Source organism: Budorcas taxicolor, chromosome 19, assembly GCF_023091745.1.
Source record: "Budorcas taxicolor isolate Tak-1 chromosome 19, Takin1.1, whole genome shotgun sequence".
Taxonomy (NCBI): Eukaryota; Metazoa; Chordata; class Mammalia; order Artiodactyla; family Bovidae; genus Budorcas; species Budorcas taxicolor.
In genome coordinates this window covers 36,352,303-36,377,126 of record NC_068928.1, presented here as the reverse complement: position 1 = coordinate 36,377,126, position 24,824 = coordinate 36,352,303, and the positions used below count along the sequence as shown (strand labels likewise).

Genomic DNA, 24,824 nt, shown 5'->3' with positions numbered 1-24,824 from the left:
CCAGCTGGAGTGGAGTGCCCAAACATCTGGAGGGGCACCCCAGTGTCTAGGCAGGGAGTGGGAGGTTCAGGGGGCATCCTTGGTCCATGTAAATTTCCTCTGGAAGCTCTTGGGTCCCTGGAAGAAGGGGCAAGGGAAGGGGGAAGAGATGTCCTTTCCCCGTGCTCCTCGATGATTCCTGAGTGTCAGCTAGGACGGAGGCGCCTTCTGCCTGGTCCCGGGGTTCCTTCGTGAGAGGTTCAGGATGGGTAGGTGCTCAGTACACAGCCCCAGGGTTGGGCGGGGGCCCTGGGGAGGCATGATGCAGGGTGGCTGGTTGAGGCGGCTGCTGCTGTAAGTGGGGTCCACTCAGGTTCTGTGCATGGTACCAGGAGTTGGTGGGGTCGTCCAGGTAGCTGGGGGAAGCACTGTACGGGAGTGGCGGGGGCAGCTGGCTGCGGGCAGGGGCTGGAGTAGAGTGGGAAGAGGTGTCCCAGAGGGCAGGTGACGGTGGTGAGTTGCAGGCCATGGAATCGCTGTTGTTGGGGCTGTGCTCCAGGGGAACCTCCCCATTCTTATAGAGCTTCTTGAATTTGGAACGGCGGTTCTGGAACCAGATTTTCACCTGCCCCAAGAAGAAAGGGGGAGCTAGTTAGCCTCTTAGAACACTGAGTGAAAACCCGTCAGGGAAGCCAGTCTGGAGAGGGATGGGCCAGAACCCACTGTCACATAAGACCCAGGCAAAATCCAGGCATCCTGCCTCCAGGCCAGCATCTTTTTCTATTGGGGATAGAAATTCAGCTAGAAACTTAGGTCCAAATTCTGCTCTGCCACTTACTAAATGTGTGACTGCGGGCAAGTTACCCGACCTCTCTGGTTTTTGCTGTCCTCATCTGCAAAATGGGGACACTGGCAGCACTATTACCTACATCATAGGGTCACTATAATGCTCAAAAAAGTTAAGACAGACAAAGAACTCGAAGCAGCCAGCCATACTACTGACATAGTAAGCACTGAATAAAGGGCAGCCCAGAGGGGAGGAGGCAGTTTGCAGCATTTTGTTCACGTTAGAAACCCATAAGCAAAGGTGCACAGATATACAGAGACAAATACACACCCACATAAGCATCTCCATGTGCATGAACATACCCACTCACCACTTCACACACAGGCACCAGTCTATAAAGATACACACAAGCACAGCTACACCCAGATAAACGCCCTGCAAACATGAGCTCCCATGTTCGCACACTCATGAGCCCTTCGGGGCTGGGTAATGGGGGTGATCTGGGACTCAGGAGCAGGTGAGCCATGATCTCCAAATTTCCCTTGGGGTATCTCCCCCTCCCCCTGCCGCTCTCCACCCCATGACTGGTACAAACAATGAATCAGCTCCTCACCGGGTGACCCAGATTCCCGGCGGACCGGGCCCCACGCAGCCGCAACCCAGGCCCGCCTGTCAACACCTGTAGGGAGCCAGGCGTCTGCCACTCCTCCCCTGAGCAGTGACAGGCTGCTGGGGGCTTTAGGGACAGGCTGGGGCTGGGGGACTGCCACCTCTAAGTCCCTACCCCCCTTTGTGGGGAATCTGTTCTTGCCTCCAAGCACACAAGGGGTGGAGCATTTGGGTACTGAGCAGGAATGCAGTCTTTTGATACAAGCACACATTTTTGTACATACACTCACCACGGGGCCCAGTCAAGTACATGTGTTCATCAATAAACACAGTGGCCCTTGAAAGGCCTTCCTCCTGAGGTGTGTATCCCACATGTACTGTGCACACGTTAGCCTGTGTGCAAACAGACATGAATACACGTGTATGTACACCCCTCACACACACACGCCTAGCCTGGGGTGGTGGGGAGCACTATGCGGACTCCTAGCAGTGACCGTCGCTGCTGGGAGCCTGTGGAAGCTGGGGATTCTGGGGTAGAGAATCTGATAGACACGCTCAGTCCACACTCAGTCGCACGATTCACAAATATGCACACCTGTACACATGCTACTGCACAAACTTCAACCGAGTTTGAGATCTGGGGGTCCTTCTACACACAGACAAGGGTTTCGAGGGCCTGCAGGCAACTTATGAGGCCATCTAGGCTCAGCGGTGCCTGGGGTATCCCAGGCTCACGGCCTTCGACCGCCCTCCACTGACCTGCGTCTGCGTGAGGCCCAGCTGCGCGGCCAGCTCCGCGCGCTCGGGCAGCGCCAGGTACTGGGCCTTCTGGAAGCGGCGCTGCAGGGCGGCCAACTGGTAGCTGGAGTAGATCGTGCGCGGCTTTCGGACCTTCTTGGGCTTCCCGTTCACCATGCGCACCTCAGCTTCCGGCTCCTCCTTCACGGACACTGCGGGCAACGCACCGGGCGGTGGGCGACTCAGCCTCGGCCAGAGACACCGGCGCCCTCCGGAGCCCGGCGGGAGCCCCCACCCTCCGGCCCACCGACTCGTCCCGGGACTTCCTGGCGGCGCTCTCCGCCGCCGGCGCCCCGGGAGGGAGCTGCGGCCACAGAGCCTGGCCGGCGGCCGCCCACGACGCTGCGCTCCCGGGCTCCTGCTCCCCCGGTCCCGGCGCCAGCCGCCCCTGGACGCGCACGGCCGCCGCCTCGCTCCCCTCAGTCCCTGCCGCCCGCCTGCTCGCCGCCCTCTCACAGGCACCTCGCCGTCGTCACTGCTCTCGCTCGCTCTTTCCTGTTCTCCCTTCCTTTTTTTGTTTTTAGACCCTTTCTTTTTAGAATAATTTTAGATTTCAGAAAAAGTTGCGGCCACATCAGACTTCCTTTTCCTTCGCCCTTTCCTCAGATCCTTTCTTCTGTCTTTCCTTTCCCTTTGTCTCTCCATTTTTATGCCTCCACTTTATGTTTAGAAATAAAAATATTTTATATTTTATAAAAATATTTTTATGCCTCCATTTTTCTTTTTGCCCCCGTCTCTTCACTCTCAATTGCTGCTTCCCTCCCTGTTTCCGTAATTCTGAGGGCTCTTTCTCCGTGTCGCGCTCATCTTTCTCCCCCTCCCCAGCCCAGATCCAAACTGCGGTCGCAGAACGCCCAGCGCCCGCCGCCTGCCCGGAGCCCGATGGAGAGCCGCTTGCTGAAGTGCCGGGAAAGCACCTGGATCCGGAGGCTCTCTGACCGTCCAGGGCCCTCTCCTTCTCCGCCTCGCTCACCCGGATCCTCACCCGGGACCGACCGCAGCGTCCCGCGTGCACCACGCCCCAAAGGCGCCCAGTTTCTGGACTGGAAGGTCGCCCGTCCACTCTGGGGGTCATCTAGCTCACCGTCTCTAACTTCAGACAGTACATTTCTTAGCCGGGACGCTCCCCTAGATTTTGGCTCCAATTCCTCTCTCTCGGGGACCTCCCAGTGCCTCCCGCTCTCAGAGACCCCGCGGTCCTCACCTGGGTCCTGAGCGGGCAGCGGCTGCTCCCGGTAGGCTCCATATTGCCGGTAGGAGGTTCCGTAGGTATATTCCGACTTGGGCGAATAAGCGCCTGTGCCTCCAAGCCCGTTGAGATTGAACTGGTGGTGGTAGGTGTAGGGGTTTACGGTCTGGCCATAGGGCTGGCCCGAGTAGTAGTCGTGCTGGGGAGCGCTGTAGTAGCCCAGGTCAGTGACGGAAGACTCGGGCAAGGTGGGCGAGTCCTTGGAACCCGCATGGCAGCTGAGCGAGCTGGAGATGTCGGTGAGGATGCTGCTGAGCTTGCGATCGAAGGAGCCACTCATCCTGGCGGGCGCCGTACCACCCCCGGCTGGCCTCAGCCGGAACGCCGAAGCGGGCAGGAGCTCGGGGGAGGCGGAGGAGACGAGGCGGGGTTGTGTGTCCGGAGGGCGAGGGGGGAGGGTTCCCGGCAGCGTCTCTGGGGAGGGTCGGTCGAGGGGCGCTTAGACCATCGCGGGTCTTCGGGCGGTCGCGGCGCGCCTCTCGTCGCGTCCCAAGCCACAGTCAAATGCTGCCAGCTCCGCCCGGCCAGCCGGTTATAGACTCAATAGTGGAGTCGCAGAGGGAGGCCCCAGCGCTCTGATTGGCTGCAAGTCTTGCCTTCCAGGCAAAACATGCTCTTGCGCTCTTTCGTTTCTCTCTCATTCTTTGTTGTTACTCAACACACAAACACACATACACTCACACACACGTACAGTCACACACTCTCTCTCTCTCTCTCACACACTCACACAGACCCCTCTGTTCCTCCTCCTGTGGATCCCTTCCCCAGCCCAGATAACCCCTTAGTGTTCCTGGAGGAAAGAGTTGGACAAGGGTATCTCTGCAAGAGTCCCCAGGTCTGTCCGTCTGTCTGTCTCTCTGCCTGTGAGTGGAAGGTGGGCTCAGGTGCCATAGAGGAGGGGAATTTGCCCGCTGGGTGTCTGTGAGGTAGGTGGTTCAAGGTATGTGGGGTGGTGGGGCAAATGATGGGCAGACAAACATGCCCAAAGTGGCAGGACCCAGGCTCATGAAAATGTTCTGTTTTTTTCTTTTTTTAATTAGAAGAAAAGAAAAAAAAATAGGTTAAAGAAAAAGTTTGAATATATATTACTATATCATTTTTACAGCAATGCAATCACAAAATGTAACTTTAAAAAACGTTTTTAATGAATGAAGGGGTCCATCAGACATAAGTGCTTCAGGCCTAAAAAAGTCATCACTGGGTCCAGGGAAGCTCCAGGAGGTGCACAGCCTGTGTGTAGTGATGTTAAATTTGTCTCCAAAAGTTTCAGAGATGACTTAGGCTTGTGGGAAAGAACATGGTCCCCATGAAGATGGGTGGGACACAGGCTGGCTCTCTGTGCTTCAGTAAGTTTGGGGGCAGATTCTGTGCTTCTGGGACTTATAATATCCAGACAGAGTGAGCATTTTTAGAGATCAGGGGTGTGTGATGTGGGGATTCATGTGTTCTGCAGCACATACAGAGTCCACGTTCATACAAAGAATGCACTCGAGTGCAACAGTGTGCATGTGAGAGTGAGCCAGTGTATATGGGAGTCCGAAAGTAGTGTGAGTGGAGGGCCATGGGATGGGGTGTCTGAGTGTGAATTTGTAGTTGTATACAGATGCACATAAAACTCTCAGCACCTTCTCAACCTCAGGTGGTTGAGAACCATGATGCTCCACTGAACCCTGTCCCCCCTAAGAAAGAGGCTCTCTTCCCTGGGGACTCCCACCTCCTAGTTCTGTCTGGCCCACAAGTCCAGCTTTCTAAGTCATCCAAACTGCTCCCAAAGCTTTAGCTCATTTATCCATTCGACTTTCGATTCTGTTCTCCGTCTTCCTCTGTTGTGGGGAGAAGGAGTCTCTTCCAAATATCAGTTCCTAGTTGCATGACAACCTTCACACAGGGCTCCGCGGTCAATTCTCCGGTCCTCTTCCCCTGCCTGACCGGGCTAACTTGTCCCAGGACGCACAGTGCCAGCGCGCCACCTTCTGGTCAGTCTTTGGCTCGCCAGCATCCCCAAGTCTTGCCCAGCCCGGAGGAGGGGTCTCTTTCGAAGACTCTGTCCGGTGGAGAAGCGTGCTTTGGAAGAAAGCTTTGGAAGAGGCTCTGTGCCCCTTTCCAAAGCCAGACCGCCAGGGTAGGCTGTCAGGGTTCTCGGGGCTTTGAGAGCTGCCGTTGGCGAAGACAGAAGGCCACAGTCCGGGGTGCAAGGGGCAGGAGTGCCCGCCAGGCCCAAGTGGAGAGGCCGCGGCGTGGGAAAGGTGGGGGCGGGGGCTGGGCCTGGGGAGCGCTATCTGTCTATCTTCGCGTCCCCCCAGCGCCTATCGCCGGCCGCTCCGAGCCCGTGGCGGGGCGAGTTGCCACCCGCTCTGGATGCCCTCTGTTCTTGTGCCAAGAGGGCGCCTGGAGAGCCCGCGGCGCTGGGGGCAGGAAGGGCACTGGGCGGGGCCGGCCCCCCTCCCAGAATGGGAGCGGGGGAGGTAGGCAGGGCCTGCTTTGGAGCCCCCAGCACTCCAAAGTTGGATAAGCCCCTTCTTGGGGGTCCGTTCATTCATTCATTCACTCGTCAACAGAGACAGAGAAACGCCAAGTAAAGCAGAGACAGAAGGAAGTCTGCCTTACTCACACGGTGCTCAATGAAGCCTCACTCCCTTCCCTCCTTCTGGCACTCCTAAGTGAAGGAGAAGTGGGTTGGGAGCTCGGAATCCTGGAATCATGAAAGCGTGGTGGTGATGGTGGGTTATGTTAGGATAATTTCTATGCTGCATTCTGCTATGAAAACCTGAGAGTTCTAAAAGCAGATTTAAACTGCAGCATTAGGGACTGAAGAGAGCAATTAAATAATTGTTTGGTAATGTGAAGTTAGCATCTGATCCCCCATTGCCGGTGCTCCGGGACACCAGGGACCATATCTGTTTGGTTCACTACTATGTTCTAGATACCAAGGGCAGGTCCTGGCACACACAGCCTCAGTACTCAATAGACGTTTGATGAAGGAATAACTAGGACTCCCTAATACTGGAGAGGGGCTGAATCATCTCGGTTGGGTACGCTTGCAGGGTTAGGGAAAGGGGTGGCCTGGGGCAGGCTCCGGCATCAAGCTGTCCCACTCCAGGATAGAAGCAGCTTCCCAGATGAGGCCATGTGGCCCCAAAGGGGCCCGTCAGGCCAGCAAGACTGGAGCCACCAGCCGCTGGGCAGGCACCTGCCAGCTCAGGGTGGTGAGGTTGCCAGAGGATTCAGTGGGACCAGTGCCACTCATTGCGCCTCACCTGAGCCAACAAGATGAGCAGGTGTCAGCCTGGGCATAGTCCTGCCGCTGGTGGAGGGGTGATGGAGGGCAGACAGTCTGATGCCTCTGGGAGGCTGGCAGGAGGGAGAAGGGGCAGTGCTGGCCAATGCTTCAGAGTCCATCGAACACCCTCTCTTTGGTATGAGAACATGTTCTCTGTTGAAGCAAGCGATTCCTTAGAGCCCAAATATTATGCCACCTGGGCACTGTAGGAGCAGCTGGATTTACAGAGTGCCAGGTCTGAGGGGAGGAACTCAGGAAGGACCCAGCCGGAGGGTGAACCGGCCAGCTCCTGTTCTCTTCATTGTCTGGTGAGCTGGCGCCACCTCGTGGTCACTGTGAGGAGGCGTGTCCAGCTGCACTCCGGTAGACCTGGGAAAGCAGGCCACCTGCAGTGTCCCCCCATCACACCCAGAAGGAATGTTATCTTTACTTATTTTAGAAGCCCTATCAACACTAAATATTCACTTTTCACCACGACTTTGCCTTACTCTGCAGTTACCACCTCTCCCTCCTCCCACCCATCCTTATCCAGCCAGTGACTCCTTCCCTTAGGTTTCTCCTTTGTAAATCAAAAAGTGGATTATTAGATGGCCTCTGAGGTCCCTTCAATCTCTGATGTTCTAAGGTTTTGATTATAGGACTCTTGTCTCTTAAAGGGGGAATTCCCTCTATCTCCTCTTCGACTCCCTTGCAGGTGCACCCCTGGATGTTTTTCTTCTTTCTGGAGTCCTTTGTCCATCCAACAGATATTTCCTGCGCTTCTGCCACATTAGGTTCTGAGAATGGAGTAGTGGACAAGGAAGACACAATGGCCTCCCCCATGGAGGTCCAGGTTTAGTGGGGGAAGTGGATATCCATGCAGCCAGTTCCACTACAGTGAGCGAGGGATGTACTGGGACGGGGTAGCACAGGCTGGGGGCTGTAGGTGAAGCTGCTGTGGAGTCAGAGCCCCAGAACACAGAGCTCCTGGGACTCTGGGGCAGGAGAGTGGGATTTATCTGGAGGCTATGGAGATTCGCTGAGAAATTATAACCAGAATAGATTGAATTTTCATTCCAGAAGGTTTCCTCTGGTGGCTGTGTGGGGATGAATCAGAAGGACACGCTTGGAGTCTGGGAGGCTGCTGCGGACACAGAAAGGGGGAGCTGTGTCTGGGTTAAGGAAGAGGCAGCAGAGGGGGAGAGAAGTGGGTGGATTTGGGAGATGGTTAGAAGGTAGATGGATAATGCTTGGTTGTGAGTGACAAGGAGAGGGGAATAGCGTGGAGTTTCACCCAACTGCTGACTTCGGCAACTGAGTGGCAAGTTGAGACCATTATCTGAGGGAAAGACAACATCAGGGAGAGGGGGTGCTTGATGAGGAAGAGCACCTGTCCTGGTTTTTTTTTAACCTTTTCATCAGAGTATCAGATTTATGCAGAAAAGTACACAAACCATAATCAATGATTTGCACAAACCAAACATGGCTTGTACCTGAGTTTATTCCCAGTGTGAGTACCAGGTTGAGAAACAACATCACCAGTGCTGGGACTTCCCTGGTGGTCCAGTGGCTAAGATTCCGAGCTCCCAAGGCAGGGGGCCTGGTTCCATTCCTGGTCAGGGAACTGGACCCCATATGCCACAACTAAGATACAACACAGCCAAAAAAAAAAACCCAAAAACCAAACATTGCCAATACCTTCAGCTACAGCTTCCCAAGGTGAGCATGGTCCAAGCTCCTAGATCGGTCAGTTTTGCACAGGGTGTACGCCTTCATGTCTGACTTCTTTGGCTCAATGTAATGTTTGTGAAATTTATTCATATTGTTGGATGTATTTGTAGATCATTCATTTTCAGTACTGTAGGTAGGTCTTCTAGCAATGAATGTGCCAACATTTATTTATCTGTTCTACTGTTGATGGGCATTTGGGTAGTTTCCAATTCGCTGCCGGGAGCATTCTTGTTCATGGGCTTTGGTGCAGATATGTACACACTGCTGTTGAACATGAGGAGTCGGATTGCAAGCCACGGTGTGGGCATGTGTTCTGCTTTAGAAAATTCTGCAAGTAGTTCTCCAGAGTGGTTTTGCCATCAACTCCATTCTGAGTCTGAGTGTTTTTGAGACATCTAGGAGGAGCTGCAGAGAAGGCAATGGCACCCCACTCCAGTACTCTTGCCTGGAAAATCCCATGGACAAAGGAGCCTGGTGGGCTGCAGTCCATGGGGTCGCTGAGAGTTGGACATGACTCAGTGACTTCACTTTCACTTTTCACTTTCGTGCATGGGAGAAGGAAATGGCAACCCACTCCAGTGTTCTTGCCTGGAGAATCCCGGGGACGGTGGAGCCTGGTGGGCTGCCGTCTATGGGGTCGCACAGAGTCGGACATGATTGAAGCGACTTAGCAGCAGCAGCAGCAGCAGCAGGAGGAGCTGTCTAACAGGCAGTTGGCTACGTGGATCTGAACCATTAGTAAAGAAGCTGGGATTGGAGACACAGATTAGGGGTTTGGGGCGTCTTGTGTAAGTGAAGTCTGATGGTGTGGGTCCGATGGTCTAGGACAGAGCGGTGGGGAGAGAACAGAGGGCCAAGGGTCTCAGGGCAGCACCTGTGAGAGAGTGCACAGAGAGTGTGAGGCAATGCAGAGGGAGGTGGCCCTGAGCTTGAAGGGGGCTGGAAGAATGTTTCAAGGAGGCTGGAGTGGTCAGCAAGGTCAAACCCTACTGTGAACAGCCAGGATGGGGACTGAAATGTGCCCACAGGATGATATCTCAAAGAGGCATTTGATGATATCAGGAAGAGTGGGTTCAAGGGAAGAGAAATGTATTGCCAGCTGAAGGGTTAGTGGGAAGGAGGATGTGCAGAGAACAAGTGAAGTTTGACTCTGAAAGGAGGAGGAGTGGAGAAGGTGGTTGCTTGGGACATGGGGAGGGGTGTCTGTGTGTTTTAAGTGAGAGGAAGACTGTTTAGATGTCAATTTCAGCAGTCAGCAGGGAGGATTTAATCAAGAATGTCATCCATCAATCGATGGGAAGGGAAGAATCTGGAAGCCTGCCCAAGGGGTTAGCCTTACAGCAGGTTCTCTTCTCCACTGAGTCAAGGGAAAGATGACCCTATAAGAGCTGACTTTCACTGAGACTCAGTGCCAGGCACCGTTCAAAACGTTCTACTTAAACAAGTTCTTTCACTCTGCCCACCATCCTATGAGCTGAGCACTCTCATTTCTACCTTTTGAAAAATGGGGAAACTGACACACGGAGAAGTTAAGTACAATTTGAGACCAGGCAGTCTGTGGTCTGTGGGTTGGGCAGGCCCACTTGCAAGTTTGGGGTCAGAAGGTAATTTGATAGCATTGGGTACTAGACACATGGCTGCTTGCTAGGCCATTCTCAGTATTTTCTGGATGCTTAAAACACTTCAGAGTCAACAGAATTATTCAAAACATTTGGGGGTGGGGCTTCCCAGGTGGCTCAGTGGTAAAGATTCTGCCTGCCCTAGAGGCAGAAATGGAAACCTGCTCCAGTATGCTTGCTGGGAAAATCCCAAGGACAGAGAAGCCCGAGGGCTACAGTCCATGGGGTTGAAAGGAGTTGGACGTGACTGAGTGACTGAGCAGGCAAGCACACATGTATGAATGTGTGTGCAAAGTAAGTGTGAAGTTAGCGGAGAAGGGAGATGGTGGGTGGTCCCAGAGGTTTAAGGATAGTGGAGAAAGATAAGAAAGTCCCAAACAGCAGCTGCCATGGGGACCAGGAGCAGGACTGACCAGGAGACATGGAAGACTATCCAGGGGTCCAGAGCTCTCCTACTTGTGGAGGTCATGGGGTTTCAGTGACCCTGGGAGGCATGGCGGGAGTCCCAAGTGGTGGGCTGCTCTCCAGCTGGGTTCAGTGCCAGCTGTGAGCAGATGGTAGAGTTGACCAGGGTGGAGTTTGCTTGACAGGCGAAGGAGGAGCAGACATCAGCAAGGGTTACTCAAGTAGTTTCCAGGGCAAAAAAGGGTGTGCGGAGTAGAGTGACTGGCAGAAAGTGGAGGAAAGTCCAGGCTGGGGTCCCCAGGAGGTTAGAGGAAGGAAGGAGATCATGGAGGGGACACTTTTGTGGTTGGAGTTTATTCACACTGGCGGAGGAGTGGGGTGGGGAGAAAACACTGAATGAAGCCTGGGGCTGGGGCGGGGAGGAGGGCAAATATAAGAATCATATTAGACTTCTCAGAAACCATGCAGGCAAGATCAGAGTGGGGTGAAATCTTTTTTAGAGTAAGGAAAGAAAAAGTAAAAACACATAGAATTTTGTTCTTTAATTAAGTGGAGTTGACTTAAAATACTGTTAGTTTCAGGTGCACAGCAAAGTGATTCAGATATACATTTTTCTAGATTATTTTCCGCTATAGATTATGAGTTCTCTGTGCTATACAGCAAACCCCTGTTGCTTATCTATTTTATGAATAGCCATTTCTTTCTGTTAATTTCACACTCCTAACTTCTCTCTTTCCCTCTCCTTTTCCCCTTTGGTAATCATCAGTCTGTTTTCTCTGCCACATACAACAAAGATCCAGCACAACCAAAAACAAATAAATAAATAATATTTTAAAAAGGACTTTCTCAGACAAACAAAAGTTAATGGAATTTGTTGCCAATAGACTTGTCTCTGGGAAAAAATGTTAAAAGTTCTTCAGAGAGAAGGAAAATGATAGATATAAAAAACTCAGTTCTATATATAGAAAGGCAGATCATTAGAGAAAGAATAAGTGAAAGTGAAAATCACTCAGTCATGTCCAACTCTGTGCGACCCCATGGACTGTAGCCCGCCAGGCTCCTCTGTCTATGAAATTCCCCAGGTAAGAATACTGACGGAGGTAGCCCCTCTCTTCTCCAGGGGATTTTCTCAACCCTGGGATTGAACCCAAGTCTCCTGCATTAAAGGCGGGTTCTTTACCATCTGAGCCACCAGGCAAGCCCAGAGAAAGAATAAATGAAGGTAAAATAAATATTTTATTTTTATTATTCTTAATTGATCTAATAGAAAACTGTGTACATAATAATGGCAACTGCGGCTCAGCTGGTAAAGAATCCGCCTGCAATGCGGGAGACCTGGATTCGATCCCTGGGTTGGGAAGATCCCCTGGAGAAGGGAAAGGCTACCCACTCCAGTATTCTGGCCTAGAGAATTCCGTGGATTGTATAGTCCACGGACACAACTGAGAGACTTTCACTTCACTGGCTAATTACAGATTATGGATAAATGAAATGAATCAAAACAAAGTTATAAGAGACAAGAGGGAGGAATAGGGCGTATTCTGTGATGAGGTACCTATACTAGCTGTGAAGCAAGATAGTGTTATTTGGAAATGGACTCAGATCACTTAAAATATACATCACAAAGCCTAGGGCAACCACTGGAAACATATTTAAAAGAAATAATTGGTACGCTAAGAGAGAAGAGAAAATGTTCTATTAAAGCCCGAGAAAGTAGAGAAAAAGGGGACAGATTAAAAAAAGAAAGAGAGCAAGTGCAATAAATAGCCAACAGTCACAGATATGGCAGATATCAATCCAACTATATCAATAATCATTTAAGTATGAGATGGTATAAATACACCAATAAAGAGTAACTGATGAGTGAATTAAAAAAAAACAGCCAACTATATGTTGTTTATTTTAAAAAAGACTTTAAATATAACAATACAGTAAATTAAAAATAAAGGAATGCAGGGGAGGTAGGAGAGAGTGGGATGCACGGTGAGAGTAACATGGAAACTTACCCTACCTTATGTAAAATAGAGATTCAGTTCAGTTCAGTCACTTAGTTGTGTCCAACTCTTTGCGACCTCATGGACGGCAGCACCCCAGGCTTCCCTGTCTGTCACCAACTCTCAGAGCTTGCTCAAACTCATGTCCATCGAGTCAGTGATGCCATCCAACCATCTCATCTTGTGTCGTTCCCATCTCCTCCTGCCTTCAATCTTTCCCAGCATCAGGGTCTTTTCTAACGAGCCAGGTCTTTGCATGTGGTGGCCAAAGTACTGGAGCTTTAGCTCAGTCCTTCCAATGAATATTCAGGGCTGATTTCCATTAGGATTTGCTGGTTGGATCTCCTTGCAATCCAAGGGACTCTCAAGAGTCTTCTCCAACACCACAGTTCAAAAGCATCAATTCTTCTGCACTCAGCTTTATTTATAGTTCAATTCTCATATCCATACACAACTACTGGAGAAACCATAGCTCTGACTGGACAGACCCTTGTTGGCAAAATAATGTCTGGGCTTTTTAATATGCTGTCTATGTTGGTCATAGCTTTTCTTCCAAGAAGCAGATAGCCAATGAGAATTTGCTGTATGACTCAGGGAACCCAAACCAGGTTCTGTAACAACACAGAGGGGTGGGACGGGTAGGGGTATGGGAGAGAGGCTAAGAGGGAGGGAACATATGTATACCTATGGCTGATTCATGTGATGTTTGGCAGAAACCAACATAATTCTGTAAAGCATTTATCCTTCAATTAAAAAATAAAAAATAGAATGGAGAAAGGTAACCATGCCAATATTAACCAAAAGAAAGCTGCTGCTGCTGCTGCTAAGTTGCTTCAGTTGTGTCCGACTCTATGCAACCCCATGGACAGCAGCCCACCAGGCTCACCTTGTCCCTGGGATTCTCCAGGCAAGAACACTGGAGTGGGTTGCTATTTCCTTCTCCAATGCATGAAAGCGAAAAGTGAAAGTGAAGTTGCTCAGTTGTGTCTGACTCTTAGTGACCCCATGGACTGCAGCCCACCAGGCTCCTCCATCCATGGGATTTTCCAGGCAAGGGTACTGGACAGTAGCTATATTAATTTCAGACAAAGCAGACTTTAGAACAAGAAAAGTTATCAGGAATAAAGAGGAGTATTATATAGTGATAAAGGAGTTAATTTTCTAAGAAGACATAACAATATTTGATGTGTATGCACCTAACAGGTGTCAAAATATTTGGAGAAATAGACAAATTCGCTATTATATTGATGGTTGAAGACTTCAACACTCCTATATTAGTAGCTGAGATTGAATTACTAATAGGTTTGAAGAACAGCCGGCCCTGGTGGCTTAGACGGTAAAGAATCTGCCTGCAATGCAAGAGACCTTGGCTCAATCCTGGTTTGGAAAGATCCCCTGGAGAAGGCAGTGGCTACCCACTCCAGCATTCCTGCCTGGAGAATTCTATGGACAGAGAAGCCTGGCGGGTTACAGTCCACGGGGTCACAAAGAGTCCGACATGACCGAGTGACTAACACTTTCACTTTTCTTTTGAAGAACAACGGGGAGGCCAGTGGGACAGGAGAAAGAATGAGGGAAAATGGTAGCAGATGAAGTCAGAGAGGTGATGTAGCAGAGGCGGTGGGATTATGAAAGACATCGCAGGATACTGATTTTACTCTAAGTGAGATGAGGGGCCATTACAGAATTCTGAGCAGATGCGTGAAATAGTTTGACTTGTTTTTTGTTACAGTGTGTCTCAGTTTGGATCTTTTCAAGTTTATCGTACTTGGAATTCTTTGGGCTTCTTGGATGTGTAGATTCGTGTCTTTAATACAATTTGGGATATTTTTGGATGTTGTTTCTTCAAACATGATTTCTGTACCCATTCTATTCCTAGAACTTCCATAAAGTTGGTATACTTGATGGTGTCTCAGTGTCTCTTAGGCTCTGTTCATTTTTCTTCATTTTTTCTTTCTGTCCTTCAGCCTGGATAATTTCAATTGACTTTTATTCCTTGACTTTTCTGCTTGCTCAGAAATACTCTTGAGCCCCTCTAGTCAGTTTTTCAAGTATTGTATTTTTCAGCTCCAGGTTTTCTATTTGGTTCCATTTTATAATTTCTGTCTCTTTATTAATATTCTGTTTGTTCATCTCTATTCTTGGTTTCCTTTAGTTCTTTATTCATGCTTTTCTTTAGTCTTTGGGTATATTTTAAAACAGTTGATTTAAAGTGTTTGTCTAGTAAGTCTAATATCTACTTCCTTAGGGATAGGTAAGTTTAAGTGAAAGTCACTCAGTCGTGTCTGACTCTTTGCAACCCCATCGACTATACAGTCCATGGAATTCTCTAGGCCAGAATACTGGAGTGGGTAGCCTTTCCCTTCAGTTTCTATCAGTTTCTTTTCCTGTGAATGGGTCATATTTTCTGCTTCTTTGTATGCTGCGTTGTTGAAAAGTAAATATTTTTAATTTTATAATGTGGTAACTTTAGGAATCAGATTTTTTCTCCTCCCCAGAGTTTGCTGTTGTTGCTTGTTGAGGAATATAGTCATCCGTTTGCTTAGTGACTTTTCCAAACTATTTTTGCAAAGATGATATTACTCATCATGTGTGGTCACTGAAGTTTCTGTTCTAATATCTCAGTGATCAGTCAGTGGCTTGATCTTAAATACAAACATCAGCAGCTCCTTTCTTTTTTATGCTCTCCTCTGGTATCTGTAAGTTTTTCACTAGATTTCAGGTTCCAAAAAAGTCGATTCTGTCAATTGCCACTGGTTGCTTCAGTGGAAAAGCTGATTTTTGGAACTCCCAGCTCTACCATTTGCCATGATATAATCCTCTACCTGGAATTTGACTCTTACTGTCTCCAAGATACATTGTTAAGTAAAAAAAATAAAGATGGAGAGAAATGTGTATAGTATGCCGCTGCTGCTGCTAAGTCGCTTCAGGCGTGTCCAACTCTGTGCGACCCCATAGACAGCAGCCCACCAGGCTCCTCCGTCCCTGGGATTCTCCAGGCAAGAATACTGGAGTGGGTTGCCATTGCCTTCTCCAATGCATGCATGCATGCTAAGGCGCTTCAGTCATGTCCGACTCTGTGGGACCCCATGGACAGCAGCCCACCAGGCTCCTCTGTCCACAGGATTCTCCAGGCAAGAACACTTGGAGTGGGTTGCCATTTCCTCCTCCAGTATAGTATGCTACCAGTTACCTAAAAATAGGGGGTATATTTGCTTATAAACAGTGGAAAGACAGGTCATAAGATTTAAAAAGTATAGTTTTAAAATGAATTTTAAAGGAATATAGATACAAAAATCTTTATCAAAATATTAGCAAACAGAATTCAGCATTGGGCCTCTCTGATGGCTCAGTGGTAAAGAATCTGCTTGCCAATGCAGGAGACCAGGAAGGTCCTCATGCCATGAAGCAGCTAAGCCCGTGTGTCACAACTATTGATCCCAGGATCTAGAACCCAGGAACTGCAATTACTGAGCCCATGCACTGCAACTACTGAAGCCTGCACGCCCTAGAGTCTGTGCTCAGCAGCCACCACAATGAGAAGCCCACACACTGCAACAAAGCATAGCCCTTGCTTGCTGAAAGTAGAGAAAGGCCTGTGTAGCAACAAAGACCCTACACAAACATAAATAAACAAATAAGATTATTTTCAAAGGTAAAATAAGAAGTATTACTAAAAAAACTTTTAAAAAAGAATTCAGTATTATATAAAAAGAATTATACACCCTATCTAGGAGGTACTTATTCCAAGAATGGAAAGATAATTCATATTTAAAAATTAATCAATATAATCTACTATATTTACAGGTTAAAGAAGGAAAATCACATGATGATCATATCAATTAAAGCAGAAAAAAGCATTAAAAAAAATTAAACACCCATTCATGATGAAAATTCTAAGTAAACTAGGAGTAAAGGAATCTCCTAAACCTACTAAAGAATATCTACCAAAAGAAAATCTGTAGTTAACATCATATTTAATGTTGAAAGGCTGAATGTCTTATCCCTAAGATAAGGAACCAAGTAAGGATGTGGACTCCATCAATGCTACTTAACATAATGGTGGAAATTCTAGCCACCTCAGAAAGGCAAGAAAACGAATTAAAAATAAATACAGATCAGGGCTTCCCTGGTGGCTCAGTGGTAAAGAATCTGCCTGCCAATGCAGGAGACATGGTTTGATCCCTGATCCAGGAAGACCCCATATGCCTGCATGCTCTAGAGCTTACGCTCCATAACCAAAGAAGCCAGCACACCACAATGAAGACTAGCCCCCACTCACCACAGCCAGAGAAGAGCCTGTGTGCAGCAATGAAGACCCGACAGAGCCAAAAATAAGTAAATGAAAGAAAATGCCTTTGTGTAGAAAGAAAGGATTAAAAATTATTTTTAAAAAATGGTCATACTACTCAAAGCAAGCTGCAAATTTAATGCAATCCCTATCAAACTACCCATGACATTTTGCACAGAGCTAGAATAATCGCACAGAGTCAGACACGACTGAAGCGACTTAGCAGCAGCAGCAGAATAATAAAAGTTTATATGGAACCACAAAAGACCCAGAGTTGCCAAAGCAATTCTGGAGAAGGAAAAAAAAAAAAAAAAAGCTGGAGGTATAACCCTTCCAGACTTCAGACAATAATACAAAGCCACAGTAATCAAAACAGCATGATTCTGGCACAAAAACAGACATATAGACCAATGGAACAAAATACAGAAATAAACCCATGCACCTATGGTCAATTATTCTTCAACAGAGAAGGGAAGAATATAGGATGGAGAAAAGACTCTCTCTTCAGCAAGTGGTGTTTGGAAAGCTGGACAGCCTTATGTAAATCAATGGAATTAGAACACTCCTTGACACCATAACAAGCTCAAAATGGTTTAAAGACCTAAATATAAGACATGACACCATAAAACTTTTAGAAGAGAACATAGGCAAAATATGCTGACGTTGTTGTTATTGTTCAGTCGCTAAGTCATGTTTGACTCTTTGTGACTCCATGGACTGCAACACGCCAGGCTCCTCTGTCCTTCACTGTCTCCCAGAGTTTGCTCGAATTCTTGTCCGTTGAGCTGGTCATGTGTGGGGCCCTAAATGGGAAACCTTAAAAAAGAAGGGCTAACTTTGCAGTTTAGAGCTAAGATGGCGCCTGGCACATGAGATGAGGGTGTGGTCTATGTTACAGTTTTTGACTGGCTCTCTTGATTTCCGTGCACGTGGATAGCGCGTGATCACTATAGACTCCTGTTATAATGAAGGCAAGTGACGATTTGACCTTTAACGAGATTGGTGCAACTATGGCACATGACGATTTGACCTTTAACGTGATTGGTGCAACTATAGAAAGTCCCTCTCAAAACCCCCTTGCTTGCCTATATAAACCAAGAGTTTGTGGTAATTAAGCGGAACTGCCTAGACGGAATCCTTGTCGGGTCTGATTGTCTCTCTCTCTCGCTCGCTGAGGGGCTGGGTTGGCAGACAGCAGGCTCACCTCTCCTTGGGACCCCTCGGCTTTGCTGAGGGAAGTTCCACTGCTTCTCTCTTTCTGCAGAGCGCCCCCCCGCAGAAACTGGCGCCCAACGTGGGGCGCGAAGCGGACGGACAGAGGTGGTGTCACCGTGCGGCTCTGAAAGAAGGAGCGACGAAGGACCCTAGGCTGATCGCAGCGCGGAGCTCCCCTTTAGAGGAGTATCGCCCGAGGTAAGCCGGACTTCAAGAGGGGCCCCCCTCTGTTTTGAGGGAAGTGGCAAAAAACTCTCCTGACTTATTTTCTTTCGTTTCTTCTTTTCTGATCTGTCCTTAACTCCTTTTTCGGGAGTTTCAGTGAAAAGGCGAACAGTTGTGGAGGCAATTGGTAAGTCCTGGCTAGGGCCACTCTCTGGCGGACTTTGAAGGCCCCGTAACAGGTAAGCCTCAGTAACTAGAGCCCGACCGGGTGAAACTCTCCTTGAATCATTCTTAACTGAGGACGTGGCCTAGAATCTTCCCTGTGGGCACGGGTCAGGCACTTAAAGGCCATTAGGGCGCCTGCCACTTGAAGACTCCCGTGACAGGATAAGGGGATCACGGAAGGGGCTAGAAACCTCTAGGGTGCCCGCCCCAGCAAGAAAACTTACGTGCAACGACGCAGGCACATAAACAGCTTCAAAAGCATATCACAAGCCCAACTTTCTGGCCGCCACCACTCCCGGTAGGATTTTTGGTGGTTGTCCTCAGTGACTTTTCTTTCTATTCTGTCTCAGCAGCATGGGAAATAACATTGGGAAATCTGATGAGCCCGCACTCAGGGCACTGAGATATATGCTCATAAGCAGGGGACTTGAGATTTTTGATGCTCAGGCCATTAAGGTTTGGGGGACCATTGTACAGTTAGCCCCCTGGGTTGCTTCAGCCAATCTGTTCTCTTGGGACACTTGGGATCGAGTACAAACCCTTGCTAGGCAGCGAGAGGTTCAACACGGTGAGGATCCCCCGTTAAGGTTCTGTCTGACCATTTCGGCCCTCAAGCTCTGCTTTTCACGGAGTGAGGAGCATGTCACTGATACGGGTACCCCCAATTCAAAATCAGAAAAACAATGGAAACAGTTTGACAAGGAACGAGTCATGTTGGACCAAAATATAGCAAAAGAGACTGTAGGGAATAAAGACTCTAGAGCGAATAGTGGGCCATGGGAGCCTTTTGGGGATGATAAAGGGGCGGAAGAGAATAGAGACCCCTCTGATGCCCTGAGACCGAGAGCCCAGGGGAGAGACCTGTGCCCCTCCCTGCCTCCCCCATTTGAGGAAGTTTTAGGAGTACCTTGGGTGGGAAAGACAATGAGGTCACCTTGGAAAGGGAGAACCTATCCCGGGGACCCTTGGGGATCCTTGCTGCCCTTATTGGCCCGACTCAAGCCTTTCCTGTAAATGTTAACCCGGGAGGGAATAGGCCGGCAGCCTGGTACTCCTGGGAGGCCAATGATTTAAAAGAGCTCGAAAAGGCAGTGGCAGAGGATGGCCTGAACTCCCCATGGGCAGAAGCTATTCTCCAGGGCCTGGCTCATCAACTGTGTACGACCCAGGACTGGAAGATGCTATGTAAGGCAGTGCTCCCCAGTAACACCTATATCAAATGGTGTGCCTTTCTCAAGGAAGAGTGTCATGCTCAGGCAGAAAGAAATCAAGCTGCCAACCCTGCTATTCCAGTGACTTTTGGGATGTTGTCAGGGACGGCAGATCAATGGAGCACGGGACCTCAACAGGCCACCATTCCTGCTCCTTATACAGATCAGGTGCGGTCCATATGCCTGGCCGCCTGGAAAAAGCTTGCGGAGGGCCCCAGTGAGCCCCCTATATTGGGCATCACTCAAAAAATAATGAAGACCTCTCCACCTTCATAGATCTGGTGGAAAAGAGTATACAGAGGAAATTCCCTCCGGGGCCCCTGAGAGATCAATTTGTTAGGCTATTAGTCTGGGAAGGGATGAACTCAGACCATAAGTTGGCTTGCGCAGGACAGAAAGACCGCTCTATGGAGCGATGGGTTGTAGCCACCAAAGACTTGGGGACACAGAGCCATCAGACCCGCTCTATTTCAACTGCCCTTCAGGCTGAGACTGAAGCTCTTACAGAGGCGATGACCAAGGCCCTCTCTGCTATGACGGCCTCTGGGGGGACCACATCTAAGGGACCCCTAGTCCCCCCAAAATTGGGTCGATGCTTTGGCTGCGGACAAGAGGGACACTTTAAGAAGGAGTGCCCTCAAGGCGGGGGAAGACCTACTGGTCGGAGACCCCCCACTACTCCATGCCCGCGATGTAGGAAGGGATATCACTGGAGGGCAGAGTGCAAATCTAAGTTTGATAATGACGGCAAGCCTTTAAACTAGATGAGGGGCAACCCCCAGCCCCCTCACCCCAAGGGGGACCTCATTTCTCACCAGATTATATTGAAAAGTTCCTTCAAAAACCCTTCCCTGGATGTGGCTCGCTCCGACCCCCTACAAGGCTAATGGGGATCACTAAGGCCAAAGAGCCCCCCAGAGCCAATTGGACTGTGCCTATTGTGCCTGGATTAAGGCCTAAAATGGATATTACCATAGGAGGAAAGAGATTTCGATGTCTGATCGACCCAGGAGCTGATCGGACCGTCCTCAGGGCAGAGGAGGTCCCACCTAGTTGGAAATTGGTCCCTGGGCCTCAAATATTGGGCGCTGAGGGGAACACTCAATCTAAGGAGACTGCTGAGTGGCTCCCCTGCAAAGATGTTGATGGCTCTAAAGGAGAGGTTCGGTCGCTGATAGCTTCTGGATTGAATGCAAATCTGCTTGGCCAGGATATTTTGGGACAAGCAGATGTATATATTACCACCGATTATAAGGGCCTTTATGTGACCTGGATGAGGAAAAATGTCAACATTATAAACATTCTCCCATACTAAATTATAGGGGAGATCCTGAATTTGATAAACTTCACAAGGGAGAGCGTCTAACCCAATGGAAGGTGCCCCTCCAGTCCTAAAGGCCACTGCCCCCCAGGTCCCTCCTATACAATGGAAACCCGGACCCCCAATATGGGTGGAGCAGTGGCCTCTTCCATCCACTAAGCTACAAGCCCTTAGAGAAATCGTCTCTGGTCCCGCCTTTTAAGATTCTGGGATCTCAGCTGTCCCTAGAAGGTGTGAGCCCCCTAAAACCCCAGCTATACATCCAAGATTCCTACTCCCTGACTGGCCTACAATGGGTCTTGGGAGAACTCAATTGGCTACGTCCCTGGATCCCTGTTTCGACAGGTCAACTCTTGCCCCTCTTTGATCTATTGAAAGATAGACAGCCCAATGATGAGATAACCCTTCTACCTTCCCACAAAAAGATCTTTCAAGACATTCAAAGGGCCCTCGATGGGGCCCAGCTTGCCAGGTATACTCCTGAAGAGAGTCTACAATTGTGGGTCCTGCCTAGTCTGTCCTTACTTATGGCAGCCTTGGTCCAGGGGGGAAAGCCTCTACAGTGGGTTCACATCTCCTTGGGGGGACCTCCCCGAGTCTATACCTGTATAGATCAAATGGCTGACTTAATACAGAAGGGAAGAGATACCGCAGTCCGATGCTATGCGCATGAACCCGATAAGATTGTTATCCCACATAGACTATCAGATTTTGAATGGATTCAAAGAAACAATGGGAGAATAGCTTTAGCCCTGGAGGGGTACCTAGGCATCCTTGACTGTCATTATGGGCCACACAAATGGGTTACTTTTTTTGGTCGCCTAGATTGGAGGGCACCCCAACTATTTCTCTTTAAGCCTATACCAGATGCCCTCAATGTTTTTTTGATGGAGGAAAGCATGGTGCAACAGTCGTCGTGTTCCAGCCACCACAGCAGTCACAACAGCCAGATCAACATATACGAAAATATTTTGGGCCTTGTGAGGGGTCCTCACAGTTTAAAGAATTATTTTTTGTTGTCATGGCACTCACCAAAGTCCCTGAACCCATGAATCTGTTTTCTGACAGTCTTTATGTAGTAAACTTGCTTCCAGGATTGCTAAATTCTCACATACGGCTAGATAACAATCCTATTACTCCCCTTATGATACAAGCCCGTACCCTGTTACTTGAACGGGTTAACCCCATTTATGTACACCATCTTAGGGGTCATCAAAATTTACTTGGATTGCTTTCAATGGGAAATTCCCTGGCAGATAGAGCAGCCTTCCTTACAATCCAAGCCTGTAACTTACAAGATGCCTATGATCTTCACGATCTTACTCATATAAATTGGAGAGGGCTACATAAAAGGTTTCCACAGATCCCTATTAGAGAATTAAAGTTATACATACTTGTAAATCCTATCTTCCTTATTTACAAGTACCGCCTTTACAGCCCCCAGGAGTAAACCCTCGAGGGCTAAAACCCAATGTGCTGTGGCAAACTGATGTGACCCATTATTCTCCTTTTGGAAAACTTAAGTATGTTTTTGTGTCTATTGACACTTACTCTCATGCCTGCTGGGCTACTGCCCACACAGGAGAAAAAGCAAAACATGCTCAAAGCCATTTTTTACAATGTTTTGCGATGTTGGGCCTTCCCCATCAAATAAAAAGATAATGGCCCTTGCTTCATCAGCCAGAGGTTACAGAAATTCTTCCAACAATGGCACATTCGTCATTACACCGGAATCCCACATAACCCCCAGGGACAAGCCATAATTGAGCTCCACCATCAAAATTTAAAGGCTCAATTACAAAAACAAAAAGGGGGAATAAGCCCTCACCAGCAACTTGGAATGGCACTCTTTACTCTAAACATTTTAAATTTTTCAAAAAATGAACTGATACCATGTTTTCAAAAACATTGGTCTAACCAAGAAATAAAACCTGAAATACAAGTGAGATGGAAAGACCCCATCACTGGCCAGTGGAAGGGGCCCGATCCACTCCCTACAATGGGAAGAGGATTCGGATGCGTATTCCCCACTGGGGACCCCAGCCCTATATGGGTGCCAGCAAGGAATCTTAAATTTACACCACAAGAGAGAGGTCAAATCTCAAAATGTGACACAAATTAAAGAGACACTCACGTATTGAGCCCAAGAACAAAAAGTTCTTGAGGCGATCTTTTCTTCCCTTTCAGATCATCGATGCGGCGACCCTGGTGGACACTGCTCCTGGCGATCGTCGGATTACCTATCCTCTCCTTGCTGACCTTCGTCATTGCCACGGCTGTGCAACAGTTTTTAGAATCTTTGAAGCCTGGGTTTAACGACACACAAGGCCATCAACCATGAGGGTACAACAGTGTCAGCATCCGTGCTGAGAGTTCAACAAGCTCAGCCCATCGAGGTTATAAACCACATATCCACTGCCTCTGCTCGAGGATTTCAAACCAGCCCCAACACCTGAGATCCGCCCTAATGGGACTCCAACAACAGCCTGATCTCCACGCCAGAGCGATGGAGACGCTGAGTGTTTCGGCGCGCATAGACTGCGATGTGAGATACGCCAGCTTTTGTCTGACAGCTTTTCCAGTGTTAAATGAGACTCTAACAGGTGAAAAAGGGAACAACGGATCTATGGGACTGGGTACAAAGTCTTATTTACCTGGTTTAAAAATGCGTTCTATTTGCTTGTTTTTGTTATTCCGCTTGTTGTAATGTTAAAGATAAAAAAAAAATCTCACAGCCCGCAATAGGCGCTTGCAGCAAAAAAAAGTTATGCTTGCCCAGGTTATGGAAAAAGCCCCACGTTAGGCACCCACAAAACCCCTGGATTAATTTAGCCCTTCAAGAGGTTAACCGAGAGAGATAAAGAGTTCTAGATGCCCATCTAGAGAGATTCCGCCCAGCCCCCAAGAGGTGGCTGGATAGCCAATGACGGGTAAGACCCTCAGAGGAGGGCACCCTAAGACAGGCACAGCCACGAGAGGGGCTGGCGAGGCTGGAGGTTGGCCGCCTACAGCTTTACGCCTTGCTCTACAGAACATCAATACAAATGTCTCCAGGGCTTAAATAAAATAAAAAAGGGGGAGATGTGGGGCCCTAAATGGGAAACCTTAAAAAAGTTAAGGGCTAGATTTGCGGTTTAGAGCTAAGATGGTGTCTGGTGGACGAGATGAGGGTGTGGTCTATGTTACAGTTTTTGACTGGCTCTCTCGATTTCCGTGTACGTGGATAGCGCGTGATCACCATAGACTCCTGTTATAATGAAGGCACGTGAAGATTTGACCTTTAACGAGATTGGTGCAGCTATGGCATATTACGATTTGACCTTTAATGTGATTGGTGCAACTATGGCACATGACGATTGGACCTTTAACGTGATTGGTGCAACTATAGAAAGTCCCTTGCAAAACCCCCTTGCTTTGTGGTAATAAAGTGGAACTGCCTAGACGGAAGCCTTGTCGCGTCTGATTGTCTCTCGCTCACCGAGGGGCTGGGATGGAGGACAGCAGGCTCACTTATCCTCGGGACCCCTTGGCTTTGCTGAGGGAAGTTCCACTGCCTCTCTTTCTGCGGAGCACCCCCCACAGTCATGCTATCCTAACATAAATTTCTGACATAAATCATAGCAATATTTCTTAGATAAGTCTCCCCTCCCTAAGATAAAAGAAATAAAGGCAAAGATAAACAAGAATAATCTAATCAAACCAAAAACTTTAGCACAGCAAAGAAAACAGTCAACAATATGAAAAGACAACCAAAGATCGAGAGAAAATATTTGCAAACAATGTAACCAACAAGGGGTTAGTTTCCAAACATAAAAGAGCTCAGAGAGCTCAATATAAAAATAAAAAATTGGCACAAAACCTACCTAGACATTTCTCCAAAGAGAGCACACAGGTGGCCAAAAACACATAAAAAGATACTCAATATCTGATTATTGCTAAGTCACTTCAGTCGTGTCTGACTCTCTG

At 48.6% G+C, this 24,824-nt stretch overlaps 1 protein-coding gene across 1 annotated transcript; it reads right to left on the bottom strand.

Annotated features, from left to right (window-relative positions):
* Nucleotides 1-256: 256 nt before the first annotated feature.
* Nucleotides 257-3,702, bottom strand: DLX3 (distal-less homeobox 3). The gene is made up of 3 exons (XM_052658813.1): nt 3,378-3,702; nt 2,135-2,325; nt 257-604 (listed from the first exon to the last, which is right to left on the bottom strand). Exons 1-3 carry the CDS (start codon nt 3,700-3,702, stop codon nt 257-259), a joined length of 864 nt encoding a protein of 287 aa, XP_052514773.1.
* Between the last annotated feature and the right edge of the window lie 21,122 nt (nt 3,703-24,824).